This window comes from Amia ocellicauda, chromosome 22, assembly GCF_036373705.1.
Source record: "Amia ocellicauda isolate fAmiCal2 chromosome 22, fAmiCal2.hap1, whole genome shotgun sequence".
Taxonomy (NCBI): Eukaryota; Metazoa; Chordata; class Actinopteri; order Amiiformes; family Amiidae; genus Amia; species Amia ocellicauda.
Genome location: NC_089871.1, coordinates 12,416,290 through 12,431,634, shown reverse-complemented (window position 1 = coordinate 12,431,634; position 15,345 = coordinate 12,416,290). Strand labels below are relative to the sequence as shown.

General features: G+C 43.7%; 1 protein-coding gene across 1 annotated transcript; it reads right to left on the bottom strand.

Annotated features, from left to right (window-relative positions):
* Nucleotides 1–5,091: 5,091 nt before the first annotated feature.
* loxl5a (lysyl oxidase-like 5a) lies at nt 5,092–12,225 on the bottom strand. The gene is made up of 7 exons (XM_066695997.1): nt 10,886–12,225; nt 10,269–10,377; nt 9,126–9,263; nt 8,525–8,681; nt 8,275–8,370; nt 6,401–6,516; nt 5,092–6,063 (listed from the first exon to the last, which is right to left on the bottom strand). The coding sequence occupies exons 1-7, from the start codon at nt 11,919–11,921 to the stop codon at nt 6,057–6,059; spliced, it is 1,659 nt and encodes a 552-aa protein (XP_066552094.1). The 5' UTR covers nt 11,922–12,225; the 3' UTR covers nt 5,092–6,056.
* Nucleotides 12,226–15,345: the final 3,120 nt, after the last annotated feature.

Sequence of the window (15,345 nt, the reverse complement as noted above, 5' to 3'; positions counted from 1 at the left end):
ATTCGCTTTACTTCAGCCACTAGAGGGCACCCCAATCATTGAAAACGCCTACAACACGTATATCCCATTGCAAAGTACCCAGAACGTAACAAAACCTCTACTGGAACAATATAGAAGTGATCAGACCCTTGCTGGTTTGTTTGTTCTACAGATTTAGGGATGTTCTGTGGCTAATTTGTCACCTGCTCCAGGAAGTATTTTTTAAATTATTATTTATTAATTTATTAGCAGATGCTTTTATCTGGGGCACAAGTTTGGTTCCAGGTTTTAGATAGGCCTAAGTCATGTTATCAAAGTTGGTTTTGTATTCTTTAACTGATTATTCTCATCGTGCTCATGATTATTCTCAAACAGGTATTTCTGAGCTCCCATCCCCAATCCATCTCTCTCTCTCCCTCTCTCTCTCTCTCACACACACACACACACATTCTTTCCTCCTCTTGTAAGATTTGTTCTTGCAGTGTTGACAGATCTGAGAGGTGGATGTGAAGAGACAGCATGCCTGGCTGGACTCTATTAATCACCTGTGAACCAAGTGAATGTGGCGCTGCGCAGGGGAGAGCCGGGGGATAGTTTTGGGCATCTCGCCGTGTGAAGGTCAGGCGTCAGTGTAAGGGCATGTGCTAACTTTCACTAATGCTGTTCAAGGTCAAGGTATGGTCGGGATACTTGGGATTCCACCAACATGTACAGTACAGAGAGACGCATTATAAACCGCACCCCTGTAGGTAACTGTGCCGTTTTGTGGACAATTCCGCATACAGAATGGTTTGTTTTTAATATTATTTCCCCACCCCCAATTACAATCGAGGACTATTTGTGCCTGTGACTATTTTTTTTATTTTTTATTATTGTTTCACACATTGACATAAAATCTGATAAACTAGGGCCATATCCCTGATTTGTTATCAAGCTACCATTACAATTTCTTCCTGAAAAGGGAAAAAACACTTCCTAATGTTACACAATATAGCTTTTCAACTGCCTCCAGGTGACACTTGGCACCACCAAAGTTTTCCTGGAGTTTTAATTCGTTTCACTGTAGGAAGGAAATCAGGAGCTTACTTGCCATGGTGTTGAATGATTTATGTATATGTCCTGCAGTCAGATAAGCAAATTGCTTCAAAGTGTTTCTGCCATGACTACAAATTGTGCAAAGGTGGTAGTGTCTGAAAGTTTAGACACTGAATTGCATTGTGTTCATATAATTATCATTTTGTATGATAGACATGCAGTGATAAAACATGCATCTTTTTTCCTCTATTGTTAACAGTAACATGCCTAAAGTATTGTTGTCAAGTGATTTTTATTTTATTTTTTATTTTTAGAACAGACTAAACACATTGTAGTTTTTGCTGGGGATCACTGTGTAGTCTCTGCAAAGCACAGCAAATATTTAAGCAGTGTGTCAAAAAACAATCCGGCTACTGGAGCTCCCATGGAAAAATATATTTCTATAAAAAGGTCACACGGGATGGATAGATGGTGGGAGGATGGATATATTTGTGGATGGAGGCAAACCACAAATCTTTCTTCTTTGGAATTCCGTTCAGTGGAAAGTGTGCGTTGACTCGGCCTTGCTCAGTGCAAACATGGGTGGAAAAGAGCTACCTATTGAATGACAGGGTTCATATGATCAGCTCAGGAAGACTGTCTGGGCGGCAGGAAGAGCTTCCAGACGAACAATCTGTTGTAGGTTCATGAGCCGAATAACGGGACACGCTTAAGAACTAACAAGGGAAGTCTTATAATTCCGCCATCTTCATCTCTCAGTACACAGTAACACTCTACAACTCCCTCTAGCGGGGTAAATTGAAAATTTTAAATCATGTGAATACAACACAACACAACACAATCCACAGACCTGACAGGGAACCATATTTGTCCCTGTAGCCCAGATGAGTCCATTTCAATAAGATGACATCAAAGGGGTGTATTTACTAGCATTGTGTGCATTTGATTTTTGGGTCTGCTGCCTTCTTGCCTTGGTCTCCTTACTATCATACCTTTTCCATTCCATTACCATTTCTTGGTTGAAGAAAATGTCGAATAGCTAAGGAAGAACATGAGAGAACGTGACCCTCTCTTTGGTGGGACTATTTTCATTCTACTGGAAGTAGAATCGACTTGGCTGATGTTCTTACTTTGAAATTTAAATAAATAATATGTAAACTATGGGTACCCCTTGTAAGCAAACAAAGTTGACTCCTATGTCCTACTTTGTCAAGATGTCAGTCAGTGTGGTTATATATCTGTGTTGTTATGTTATGGCTGCTGGAGGTTGTTGCTGAGCTCAGCACTTTTCGGTCTGTAGCTCGGATTGACACATCAGCTGAAGAATGTCTCTGTTCCCTGCCATCAGAGCTGGCTAGCCTGATTATACAACTTGCTGCAGGCCAGGCCTCAGGATCTGCATGTTCATCTCCCTGAGCCAAGGAAAAAACCCCTTCCACAATCCCCAGTACTCCATTCCCATTGCTTGAGAACCAGTATTAGCCCAACACTGTCTTTAGATCCAAAGTTTCAAATGCCCAATGCACTCCTCCTCTGTGGCAACCTCTGGGGGTCAAGGGTCGGAGGGTGTCTTCGAATTTCAGTTCCCTCCCAGGTCCCTTTATTTGCTGAGCCCCCCCCACACACACACACACACACACACACGAGGAGATTTGTAACCTTTTCAAGCACACATAGAGGATGGGGCTCAGCCAAGGTGATGTCGACTAGACCATGAGAGATCTGCTCCATGTGTTCCATCTTCAAGGTCTGATACAAGAGTCTGATATCCTCTTGGGGAAGGGGCAGACAGAGTGTGAGTTATTGCCCCATTGATGGAAAGCTGTTTGCTGTGAGCATGCCTTTGTTTTTTTTGCCACTGCTGTGTTTGGATTCCTGGTGGTGACAGAGTCCCAGTTCTCTGTAGATTCAGAACGGAGCTGCATGTCTTTCTTCACAGCTGAGCAAATGAACATCATGACCTTTTCCCTTTGGTATTCTTGAAATAAAGGAAATAGCTCCCTTGTATTGCTCCCTTTAAAGTACATTTTATAGAATATATATATTTTTTCCCTTCTTCTCATTCACTGCAAATCCCTTGTAAAGCAATAGATTCTAACAAGCTCCTACTCGTATACTTCAAGTCCCATCTCTATTAATCTCTTGGGATGTTGGAGAAGGAAGATGCGCTAGACTACATTTTAAATAAACACCTCTGAACCACAGCTTGGTTCAGAGCGTCACTGCGGGTAAATATGGGTCTGGAATTCCTAGACGGGTCGGAATGGAATCAACCTGTAGGGAGGGGTTGTTTCCAGACAGTTTGAATAACACTCTACACCAATAATCTGGCAAACACTACCCATTGTGGAGTCCAGGGTAAACCACTCGAATTTATGTGCTTTACTCATTTTCACATTTTTTTCAACTCCTGCAATGCAGTCCTGCTCACAGGTCCAGATCGTGTGCGTGCCTGCTTGTCTGCATGTGCACTCTTTAGCGATTAGGAGAGTGTTTTTCAGGTGCGAGATTTGATGTGACTGACCTGCAGAGAAATGTTTTTAAAATTATTTAATAAAATCAATAAACTGATTGAAAGCTACTCCAGATTTATTTAGCTATGCCATACATCTTGCGAACCCCCTCAAAAACTCATGGTGAGATGCACAATTCCTTATCTGCTCTTCCCACATCAGATAAACATATGTCGGTGTGAAATGCACTGATTTAATCTCTGTGCATCTTCTCATAATTCTACAGTGTGTCCTGGAGATGAGGGTGGGGGAACTGGGTTGCTGGAGTAGGGAGTGGAGAGAGGATTGACCCTGGAGCAAAAGAAAAGGACGCATTGATCCCCTCACATTGACAGCGGCTTCAGTAAATATCGCATGACGGCTTTATATCCTCAAAGCACGGAGTTCACAGACCCTTGTCAGCAAATACCCTCCTCAGACTTGTACTGCTCCCATACTGGGCTCAATGCCTGCATTAAACCAGGCAGGGAAAGCACCATTGAGAGCTCTGCGCTATGAAGTCTTGAAACAGTCTTATCTTTGTATTCCTTGGGGTCTTAAGGTGTTCCTTCTCTTCTTCACACGTGCAATCCGCCTTTCATCCACAACGGAGCAATAGAGTATTATATAAAGCCCCAGAGTCAGGAATACTTCACTCCAACAGTGTGTTGCAGCCTTTGGAATCAAGTTTGCATTTCCCAACTAAACTTTGCTTTGTTTGAATCTGTAGAAATTATCTGCTGAATTACATACTGAGTCAGGTGTTACTTTTTTCTTTCAGTGCACTAAGCACAACGTTAAGACCAATGCCTAATGCATGATATCATGCTGGTGAAGGTGTCAAAGTGTGGCCTATCGGGGCTTATGGGGGTCTGTGGTCTGTAGTGGAAAAGTGAGAGCACCAACATATCAGAAGGGCTGTGAGCACAGCTTCAGGAATGTCTACACCAAAGATGTCAAGAAGACATTCTTAGAAACCAAGAAACACTGGCTTGCTTCATAGTCACTTGAGTTGCAGTCTGCTTTTCTGGCTGGACTATGCCTTGATCCTCTGTGTAAACCAAGACTGCTTTAGTGGGGGAACGTATAAAGAATATAACCAAAAAAAACAGCAGTCCACTTTAATAAAAATGTCTATAATGCAAAGCACGTTGATATCCTCTTTTGAGGCTGACTGAAATGAGAAACGGGATACAGTTGTGGTCGGGCGAAAGGACTGGAATACAATCAACATGGAATTCCAAGACCGATCGCTCCCTGTTTTCAATACCGGGACTGGAGACAGACATTCCTATGGCTAAACCAGTCTGTTCCAAAGCTTGCGTATCCCCTGTATTAAACAAACTGAGCGATACTGATTCAAATCAAAAGTCCATACAAAAATAAAATGGAAATGTTGGAGTGGAATAAACACCTGCCACATTTCAGACTCTTGATTACAACAAAAAGGATTTACACAACTTTTTCTGCAGAGTGTTACAGTAACTGCTTTTTGGGGAATAAGATTTTAACTTTTGTTGGGGAAGTTGGTTAATATATAATCCTTAAAGAACAAAACAAAAGTGCTTTCATAGCAGATGCAAGATAAGATTTATTATTTATGTATTTATTTTTGTATTGGTGATTGTGTGACAGAATACAAATTTTAAGTTTAATGTTTCCTTCTTCTCTCAAAAATACCAAGTTTATTGTAAATACAGCAATACAAAAAATCAGCTCATAGTTACATTATTTCATACATGCTGAGTAACATCTGCCCACAAGGAATTTTTAAGTTATTTCTCAAGAAAGGCTTCAAGTTCTGATCCTGATTCATTAAAGTGTATGTAGAACAAATCAGACAGACATACATACATACATACATACATACATGCATACAAACATACTTTTTCAAATCTGTATTGGCATTTTTCCCAAGGCAGTCCTTGTGTGTGTGTGGTTTTGTAGGTAGGGGTTCAGTACATTTTCAACTAGTAATTTGCTACATTTACATTTACAATCACAATGTTTAGCAAAATCACACACCTCTGGATTCGAGGCAGCTTAATTGCAGACCTTATGTCAGCTATAAACGGATTTCTTCACCTCTAGATGATGCTTGCTCATCATTGCCCCTGACATTTATCCTTCTGTTCCTTAGATATGTTCTAACTATTGAATCCCAACTTATATTATAGTCTACTGCTGATGAAGAGGACAGGGGGTGAGAAAACTACAGCAATATATAGGAGACCGCTACAAAAAAACAACAACTGCGATCTAAGATAAAAAATACAGTACTTTAACAGTAACACCAAAAACATAACATGAACAAAACCTGGGGCTACTTACATACATTTGTGCATGAATACATAAAATAACTTTCGATCGGTTATTTCTGCTGCTGCTGAGGACCAATCTGATTTGTTATATAAAAAGTGATCTGGAGAGAAGGTCAGTACTTAGTCAGTCCTCAGTACGCATGGGACTTGCATGCTGTAGAAAATGTGGCCACCAATATCAATGTTTTAAACAGTACAAAATGGTTCCTCCTCTTTGCAATGTCTCTGTTTAATGGCTGTGGAAATACAAGAAGAACAGGAAAACATGATGGATGTGTTAATGTTACTATCATTCACTATTATAAACTGCTTACTTTACAATATCTCACCTTGGGTTTTCTGTCACATACCTAATTGCATTGTTAGTCTTTTTGACTGGTTCGGAAGAGTCCTAAATCAAAATATGCATTTCATTTTGTATCTAGCAGAATGAAAAGGAACTTGGGGGCCCTCACCAAGTCAGAAAGAAAGTATGGAATTATTTATGTATCAGAAGCCTTACAAGTGAGTCTAGTTATGTGTCATACAGATTTCACTCTCACAGCATCGAGCACTATGTCCAGCTGGCCCTACCCTGTTATCCTGCAGTTCTTCGTTGACACGTAGGAGCCGGTGTACGTGATGTCACACCTCACTATGTTGTTGGAGAAGTCCGACTCCTGCACCTGGAAGCTGGGGTTCACTGTGACCTGTGTGTAGACCAAACCCCTTTTTAATAGGCTTTTCTCTGCTTTTGGTGCCACCAGCTATCGGCTAAGGTTCACATCATCTGGGATTAACTAAAACTTGGACACAACCACCATGGTAAACCACAAACCTGCAATCTGTTGTGGCTTTGTTTGATATCAGAGGCATAATCATAAATATAACTGCTGTTAAGTACAAGTTTGTAGTTTGATAGTCAAAACATTTGGATTGAGTGTGGCCCATATTCTGTCTTCTGTTAACAATAACATAATCAGCTGTGTCTACAGTATGGACAATTCATAATAGAGATCTTCTATTATGACATTTTAAAGGTATAGTTCAGTGGGACTATTGCTTAGATGATCGGCTGATGAATGGATCCCCTTCAGTGCTAAACCTGGTTACAACAGCGTTTTCTCCACAGCATAAAGCATGGAAGATTCCACTATAGCGGCAGACTTTATAGAGCACAAAGTCAATATTTATCCAACTTACACTAGACTACAGACCCCCTCTAGCCAAAGCCCCTGTGTCTGTCTGGCACAGTGTGGGGAAACGGAGCTCATTTCTCTCCTCGCTGCACGTCTGAGCTTTTACAGCTCTTATAGGACAGAAGAGGATAATTTGGCTGCATCTAGAGTTTCTAAACAGGGAAAGTGAATCATCAACTAGTGCTGGTCGGGACTGGACAGTTGGTCAGCCATGTTTTTGTCTACTGGCTTTGTTTCTTTGACAATTCTCTGATTTATCTATTTGTGTCTATATTTTTGCCATTAATTTAATATTTTAAACGCACATATACAGACGAGTGACGAAAGAAAAACCAACATAAAAGGTCTTGGACCACCAGAACAGCTTCTGGCTGTTATACAGCCTTGGCATAGATTATATGAGTCTCTGGACTCTACTGGAGGGATGAACACCATTCTTCCAAAAGATATTCCCTCATTTGGTGTTTTGATGGTGGTGGAGAGCGCTGTCTAACACGTCAGTCCAACATCTCCCATAGGTGTTCAATTGGATTGAGATCTGGTGATTTGCGAAGGCCATAGCAAATGATTCACATCATTTTCAAACTCATCAAACCATTCAGTGACCCTCGTGCCCTGTGGATGGGGCAATGTCATCCTGGAAGAGACCACTCCCATCAGGATAGAAATGTGTCACCATAGGATAAAGGTGATCACTCAGAATAACTTTGTAATGATTTGCAGTGACCCTTCCCTCTAAGGGGACAAGTGGACCCAAACCATGGCAGCCTCCGGACCCCCTCACTGTAGGGGTCCAGCAGTCAGGCCTATACTGTTCTTGTGGTGTCTCCACACATGCACTCGCCCGCTTGTTGAAAGCACTAGCCATTTGAGCAGTCTTTGTGACTAAAACTCTTGCCATTCGTGCCCCAATAATGACCCCTCTTTCAAAGTCACTTGGATCCTTTCCTCTTGCCATCTTGATCCAAAATCAAGGTCAACTGGACCTGCTCAGCATTTTTATACATGCCACAGAGCATGTTAGGATGTTAATTGCTTAATTGTATCATGCAGTACACCTCTTTGGAGGCATCTGCATTCATTTTGTTCCTCTACTCATTTATTCAGGGTTTTCCTTTTAATTTGTCACCCGTCTGTATATATATGCATACCATTGAATATCTATTGGATAGAAAGTCCAGCTCCTTTTTGTGAAATAGAACAGTGAAAGCACATGGGAGAAAGTGGCTGTAATGCTCCCATGATGCCTTGAGGAGGGAAGGATGTTACCTTAAGGATGTAGTTCCCTGGTGGCACGTCTGTGATATCGATCCACTGGCAGTCAATATTGGCATTGTAGGTGTCATAGCAACCAGGACCCAATCCCTGTGCCAAGCAAACCACATGAGGACAAACTCACACAGGCTGTTATTTTGCAGATATTACCCTTTCCATGAAAAAATATCAAGCAAAAAGCAAACCACTCCAGCAATAAGATGTGTGACTATGTACTTGATCTATGATTGATGGAGCCCTTCACCTGTGTGTGTGCTGTGCAGGCATAGCGTCGGCGTACGCCAGGGTCACAGCTGGTGTCCTCCAGACAGAAGCTGGCCTTGTGGCCCTCCGCCACTTTGCGGCCACTAGAGACCTCCAGCAGGTCGTAGTTACTGAAGGCATCCATGCTGTGGTAGTGTCTGTGAATGCAATGCAGAGAAGGTGCATGGAGAAAAGAAGTTAATAACCTATGGACTGGACACAGAACACAGTGTGAATAGAAGTGCAGATTGATATGAAACTCTTTGGGAACACACAAGTTTCCCTAGAAAACCAGCTCTGTCCATTGGTCAGACTGCTGCTGACAGGGTGTTGATGTCCAAGGGTAACACTGATTTTGTGAAAGCCTCCATTGAAACAGTTTTTGCCGAATTGCTTTGTCACTCGTGTCATTCATACCCAGAATTGTTCTGTATAGAATGCTCTTCTGCCTGCCTACCTAAGGCCATCACTGACTTCAAAGTTTGTTTATATATCATGTGGTAAAGTATGATCATGTCAAATAGCTTCAGTATATGATTGTAGTCATGTTCCTGATATGCAGTTTAAAGCAGAATTGGACAGCTGTTTTTTGGGTTACTCACTGATGGCAACTGTGCCATTCCCATTGGTGCCTTGGCTTGACAGGAAGGAAATCTGCTGTCCCTTGATTTTTGACCCTCTGGGGAAACCGTAGCAGGACCCTATAGTGGAGGTCTCTGACACTGGGTCTATAGGCTGACCTAGAGGGAAAACACACAGAAGGAAAAACAATAACAAAGATAAACTTTAAATATCAGTGCAGAGATGTGCATCCGGTGACTGGGGGGTAAGTAAAGATAACCTAGCACAATTAAATAGCATATTACCAGTATATTTCTTTTTTTTTTTTAACTGCATAGGAATTCTTGGTTTTTGTACCCTGTCAAAAGCCACATTTCTGTTTCCTGTTTATCCTTCAGAATTCATTCTCAGCCTTTTATACATAGATGTTAGAAACCCCAGCATGCATAGTAGAACACTTTTTGCTTTACACTCAGCCTTTAAAAACGCTGAGTTTTACTTGTACTCACATTGCTGATATACCCAAAGACAGACATGACAAAGCAAACATGCTCTCTCTAAAAGGCATAGACGCTTTTAACAGCGGTACCTGCAACTGAAAAAATAAAATAAAAGACCTGCTAGCATTCCAGTGTGTGCCAAGGAGCTGCAGGTACAGGGGTGTAGCCCTATTTGTGTATTTATTTAGTGCATCCAAATGAATCTGTCAGGTTATTAGGAGAACAAACCTCAAATGTGAGTTTCCCCAGCACAAATGTTTGCATTGGCTCCCATTGTGCTGGCAAGCCCCTAGGGGTGGTGAAAACCCAGTGCAGATGCCAACCCGTGTGCCAATCCTAATTCATCCATCATCACACAGTTTACGCTGATGTTGGGAAGTGCTAAGGCAGCCTGGCTCAGACACAGACAGCCACAGACCTTGTGCACACGGTGTTAACCTGTTACACGCTGGCAAGCACAGCCAGGTTTTGTTGAAGATGTTGGTGTGCATGCTCCCATCTCCCTTGTGCAAGCCTTCACTTTGGAGTGTAAATAATGTGTTTGAATTCATTTCTCTCTCTCTAGCATAGCGAATGATTTCTGCTGAAGAGTGTAGGATAGGATAGGATGTGACACAAGTATAAAAGAAAGAATTCATTCAGCTACAAAGATGTTTGTAATCACAGGGGAGCCCCAGCACTCACCTGGACAGGCAGTTCTCCTCGGCTGCACACCGCAGTGCATACATCTGGACTCGCTGGATGTAAGTGGCAGCCTGGATGTAGTATGGGTCAGGGACGAGGTCCGGCAGTCCTGCAACAGAGGGGCATACATGGGCTAGAGTGGGCTACACTTACCCCTTTCAGTAGCTAAGTGTAAAACCAGTATTAACCTTTTAATAATAATAATAATATAAGGTTACATAATTCCTCATGAATCAATATATAAATAGCATAGGATTTAAACATCAATACATCCTGAACATAATCTGAGTTCTGATATTGAGCACATGAACCCGCACTTACCCTAACCCTAACCCTGTTATACATGTGATTAATATAACAACTCAGATGAAGTGCATGCCAGGTTGATGTGTTTATACTGTGGTATTCATATATTAATTCACGGTACCTTATTGTAAAGTGTATAGATGTGTGTGTGTGTGTCTCGCTTAAACTTTATCCATTCGTTTATTGCTTCATTGTGCTTACACCATCCATTCTCCGTAATTTATGCTCTATTTTAACAGGCTTTGGTACTGCCCAGGACAAGTTTTGACCTGTCCCCTGAATTGCACCAACTCTTAACAAACCCCACTCACCGTTGTGGAAGTAGCCGGTCCCGTACCCGCTGACTGGGGGGCGGCGCGGCCGGGTCCGAGGGCGCCCGCTGCCCGAGGAAGAGGGGTACGTGTTGTAGAAAACTGTATTCCTGCTGTTCTTGTAGGGATTCCGAGGATCGTCCCCCGCCATGTCCTCTGCATTTCGGGCTTGCTGGGACTCCGATCCCCCCTCTTCCCTGTCGGAGTTATCATGGACTATGGTCGGGGATACATGATACAGCAGAACATCTCCGTCCACAGTGACCGAGTCCACGTTTTGGACGCCAGTGCCAGCACCCCCCGGCCGCCCGCTGTTTCTCCTGTCCTGGATGCGCGCTGGTGGCGCATCGGGGATGTTGTTGCCGGTCTCCCCCCTCCTGGAGGACCCCGACACAGACGCACGGCTCTCCGGCAGGGTGACTGCAGTCCGCCTGGGGACAGAGGGATCCCTGCCTCCTCTAGGCACCCCACTGCCGGAGAACTCGGGAAGGAGCCCCGCTGTGGTGATGTTGGCCACTGCACGGGGCCCCGGAGATAAGCGACGCGCACCGGGGGAGCCGGAGAGCCTGGCCTGGGGGGCCAATACAGACTGCTCCGGCTGCTGCGAGGTGCGACTGCTGGCCAACATGTAGAGACCCGAATCAGCACCCAGCACCCCGGATTCAGACACAAGTGCCACTGGTGGTGCTGATCCAGGACCTGGTAAACTTGGGCCTGATGACCTGAGTCCAGATCCCGATCTCGGGTGGTTGTCCTGTGTCTCGGACCCCCTGTCCTGCGCTCCAGCAGCGGGGCGGCTGTGTAAGTCCTCGTTGGTGCTCAGATAGACGTGCGCTGTCCTGCTTCTCTCCGGCGACAAGGCTGGCGGGTGGTATTGCGAGCCGGTGCTTAATAAGCTGAACACCCGGCCGTTATTCTCCCACTGGATCTTCTGCTTCCACGGCCCGACCCGCGCCCTTGGCACTTGCTGCTGTCCCGTTATGAGATGAGCCGTACCTTGCAGCAGGTACAGAAATAACACTGTGAATTTAGCCATAATAGCAGACTAGTCCTAATGCGCAGGAAGCAGCGTTACATGGATGACAGCACTGTGCCTCTGCCCCGGGTTGGCGCAGTGTTGGAGCTGGGCTGTGCCGGCGCTGAGACCGATCTTTTCTTTAAACCAAAAAGTTTGCACACGCCTGCACAGAGACTGGGGGCCTTTTCTTAAATCGTTTAACCTTTTTTTTTTTTTTTTTTTTTTTTTTGTTAACACTTCACGTCCCGCGTAGAGCAATGAAACAACATTATTGATTTAGAGAAAGTCAACTTTGCGCAAAGGTGAGAGCTGCGCTGCGGGTTTTTACACGGGGATGTGTGTATGTGTGTCTCTCTCTCTGTATACTTCAGTTTGGGGGTTGGGTTGGAGATAAATAACGTAAACCTCGTTGTGGGCTGGGTTTCTGACTGTCAATGTATATTGGATTGATGGGATTATGTGGATGGGTTTTTATTTAGCATATAGCTATTTAACTGGCATTAAATAAGAATTCAAATGGCAGTTTCTTGGGAAGAGTTTGTAATGGGAAATTATGCTTATAATGATGTGATTTATTTATTGTGATATACAATTATTGTTCTCTTCACTATGAATTATTTCGGGTTAAGTGCAATATTCCAGTGTATCTATAGTATTTGTGACTTTTTACACGGTTTCCCAATTGTGTGTTAATGTGCTGCTGATTTTATTACGAATTCCTTTCTGTAAAATAAAATACTTTAACTTTTTATGCTGGGTGCCGGTGTCTGTTTGGTCTATATCCCAGTTCCAGTTAAGTCCTATAGAAAATAAATCTGTGGTTTAGCTTAATAGGATCAGATTGAATATCTCAAGTATTAATCGTCAGCATCGCCTGACTGGCGTAGTCGGAAGAAGGTGTTGATTAATTGATTACAGCTGGTCTGTGTGACTGCTGTGCAGCGGGCTTACATATAGGCTATACATGTATTTAATTTAAAGTAGCTGGGTACGGTTTCCTTCATATTTAACGGATCATTGTAATTAAAAGAATTTGATGCATTTCTAGAAAATAAGGGCGCAATCTAATTCCTTGTGCCTTCCTATAGCCAAAGAATCGGTATACTACAATGCATTTAAATGCCTACATCTGTCATTTGTGACTCTGCAATATATGATCTAGGTGTGCAAGGTGTTTTACAATACGAGAATAAAATGTAAAGAGCTCCTGTCTGCATGCCAATGTGGGCTCGGTTCCAGATGCAATTTTATGAAAAGACACAACCAATTTCAACAGATGCACTTCGAGTTTTAGATTATGGCACGGCGTACACTATTGTTTTTTGCATAAGAAATGTATTTTTAATGGACCAGAGCTTCGAACATGATCGGCAAATACCTGGGAGGAAAACAAGACAGGGCACTGTGTGTCAGCGCTGCCCTAGTGGAGAGGTGGTGTCACAAGTTTTAGGAAGGAGTGCGTGTTCACGTCCACTAGGTGGCGCCACAGAAGCCAATTGGCAAAGTGAGGACAGCCAAGCAGTTTCAGGCAGGAGGGAAATGAGCAAAACGTGTCACGTTGAAGATGAAAGTGTTGTAGGGGACAAAATGTGTCCTATGGGACAAACAAGTTGTATTGGGATACGGCCAAAATGCATCCTATACAATCTCTATTTGAAAACAAAACTGATTGTGTTAACATGGGAACAATGTTGGTTATCAATAACTTATAGCGAAATCCTAACCAGTGTGTTCACAGTATTTCTGAACCACTTGTATTAATAGCCTAACACAAACGATTGTGTAGACTTTAACACACTGGTTTTCAACATGTTTTTTGGTTTAATTAAAATGTAGTTCCAGCATTAACAGTATTTTGGGGGCATCTGTCAATTGCAATCTCCCTGAGCACAGCACTCTGCACCATCTCCTGCTCAGGGCTGGATCTTCCCATCCTGACTCTGTGATCTGGCTGATTGTGTTCTTGTGTATTTCTAGCAAACGGCGCCCTGATCATCGGTGGGAGAGCTGTGCTCCCACATTCCCGGCCCTACATGGCATCCATCCAGAAGAACGGCACTCACTTCTGCGGGGGCTTCCTGGTGGCCATGCAGTGGGTGATGACGCCGTGCACTGCTTCACCCCTGATGGGAGACCCCTGTAAATCCTGGGGGATGGGGCCTCTGGAATAGAGATGGACAGATCTACCGAGGTGTGCACCGACTCGTAGTGCCCTCCCAGGGCCGCTGCCGACACACCAGCGATCACATCCAGGCGTTAAGATGTTGTACAGCACCCTCACGCCGGGTGCACTGACTGGAGTTTTATGCCACAAGACTCCGGAGCCTGTGGTTCAATTGGGACCAGATTGGGACAGCCTGGTTCTGGCTCTTTGTGCTGACGTTTGTGTTCCAGGGCAACTCCGGGGGTCCCCTCATTCACAGCAGGGTGGTGGTGGGCATCACCTCCAGCAGTGACAGGAAGAATGGCAAGCCCAAGAAGCCACCTACTGCTAAGGAGGAACAACGAGAAACCAGGTTCAACTCAGAACATCAACCCACAGCATCTCAAGAATATTGAATTGTTATCCTTATTAAAATGCTCAATAAAAATAGACTGTAGTGTAGGGGAGCGAAGGCTGGCCCGTGTGGTCCGATCCAACAGACGAGCTACTGTAGCTCAAATTGCTGAATAAGTGAATGCTGGTTCTGACAGAAAGGTGTCAGAACACACAGTGCATCGCAGTTTGTTGCGTATGGGGCTGCGTAGCCGCAGACCAGTCGGGGTGCCCATGCTGACGTGAGCATCAGAACTGGACCACGGAGCGATGGAGGAAGGTGGCCTGGTCTGATGAATCACGAGTTCAAGGTGTTGACTTGGCCTCCAAATTCCCCAGATCTCAATCCAATCGAGCATCTGTGGGATGTGCTGGACAAACGAGTCCGATCCATGGAGGCCCCACCTCGCAACTTACAGGACTTAAAGGATCTGCTGCTAACGTCTTGGTGCCAGATACCACAGCACACCTTCAGAGGTCTAGTGGAGTCCATGCCTCGACGGGTCAGGGCTGTTTTGGTGGCAAAAGAGGGACCTACACAATATTAGGCAGGTGGTCATAATGTTATGGTTAATCTGTGTATATAGCAGTGTGTGAAATGAGCTGCAGTTCACACCATCGCCACAGGATGGCAACATTGTCCTTCTGATTTATTTGAAGGACACATTCTATAGTTTTTTTTATATTGCGTGTAGTTAATGCCAAGATATATTTTGCATACTGGTTTAATTTGCAGTACCTATGGGTTTCTCAATGTGTTTTTAAGAATTGTTTCCTGTTTTCCATGTTCAGTTTACCTTTGTAAATATACAAATGATTTTGCTCTCTGTGTTTTTGAGCAGCTAATAAAGCACATAACCAAAGCAGCACTGGTGTTAATGCACTGCTTGTCATTCTACACAACTA

Bases quoted from the DNA above. Each gene is read 5' to 3' on its own strand.
- loxl5a (XM_066695997.1), bottom strand. From the start codon at position 11,921: ATGGCTAAATTCACAGTGTTATTTCTGTACCTGCTGCAAGGTACGGCT. The intron at 8,682-9,125 runs GTGAGTAACCCA...TTGCATTCACAG, and splicing joins GAATGGCACAGTTGCCATCA to ACACTACCACAGCATGGATG. The intron at 6,517-8,274 runs GTAACATCCTTC...GTCTACACACAG, and splicing joins CAGGGAACTACATCCTTAAG to GTCACAGTGAACCCCAGCTT.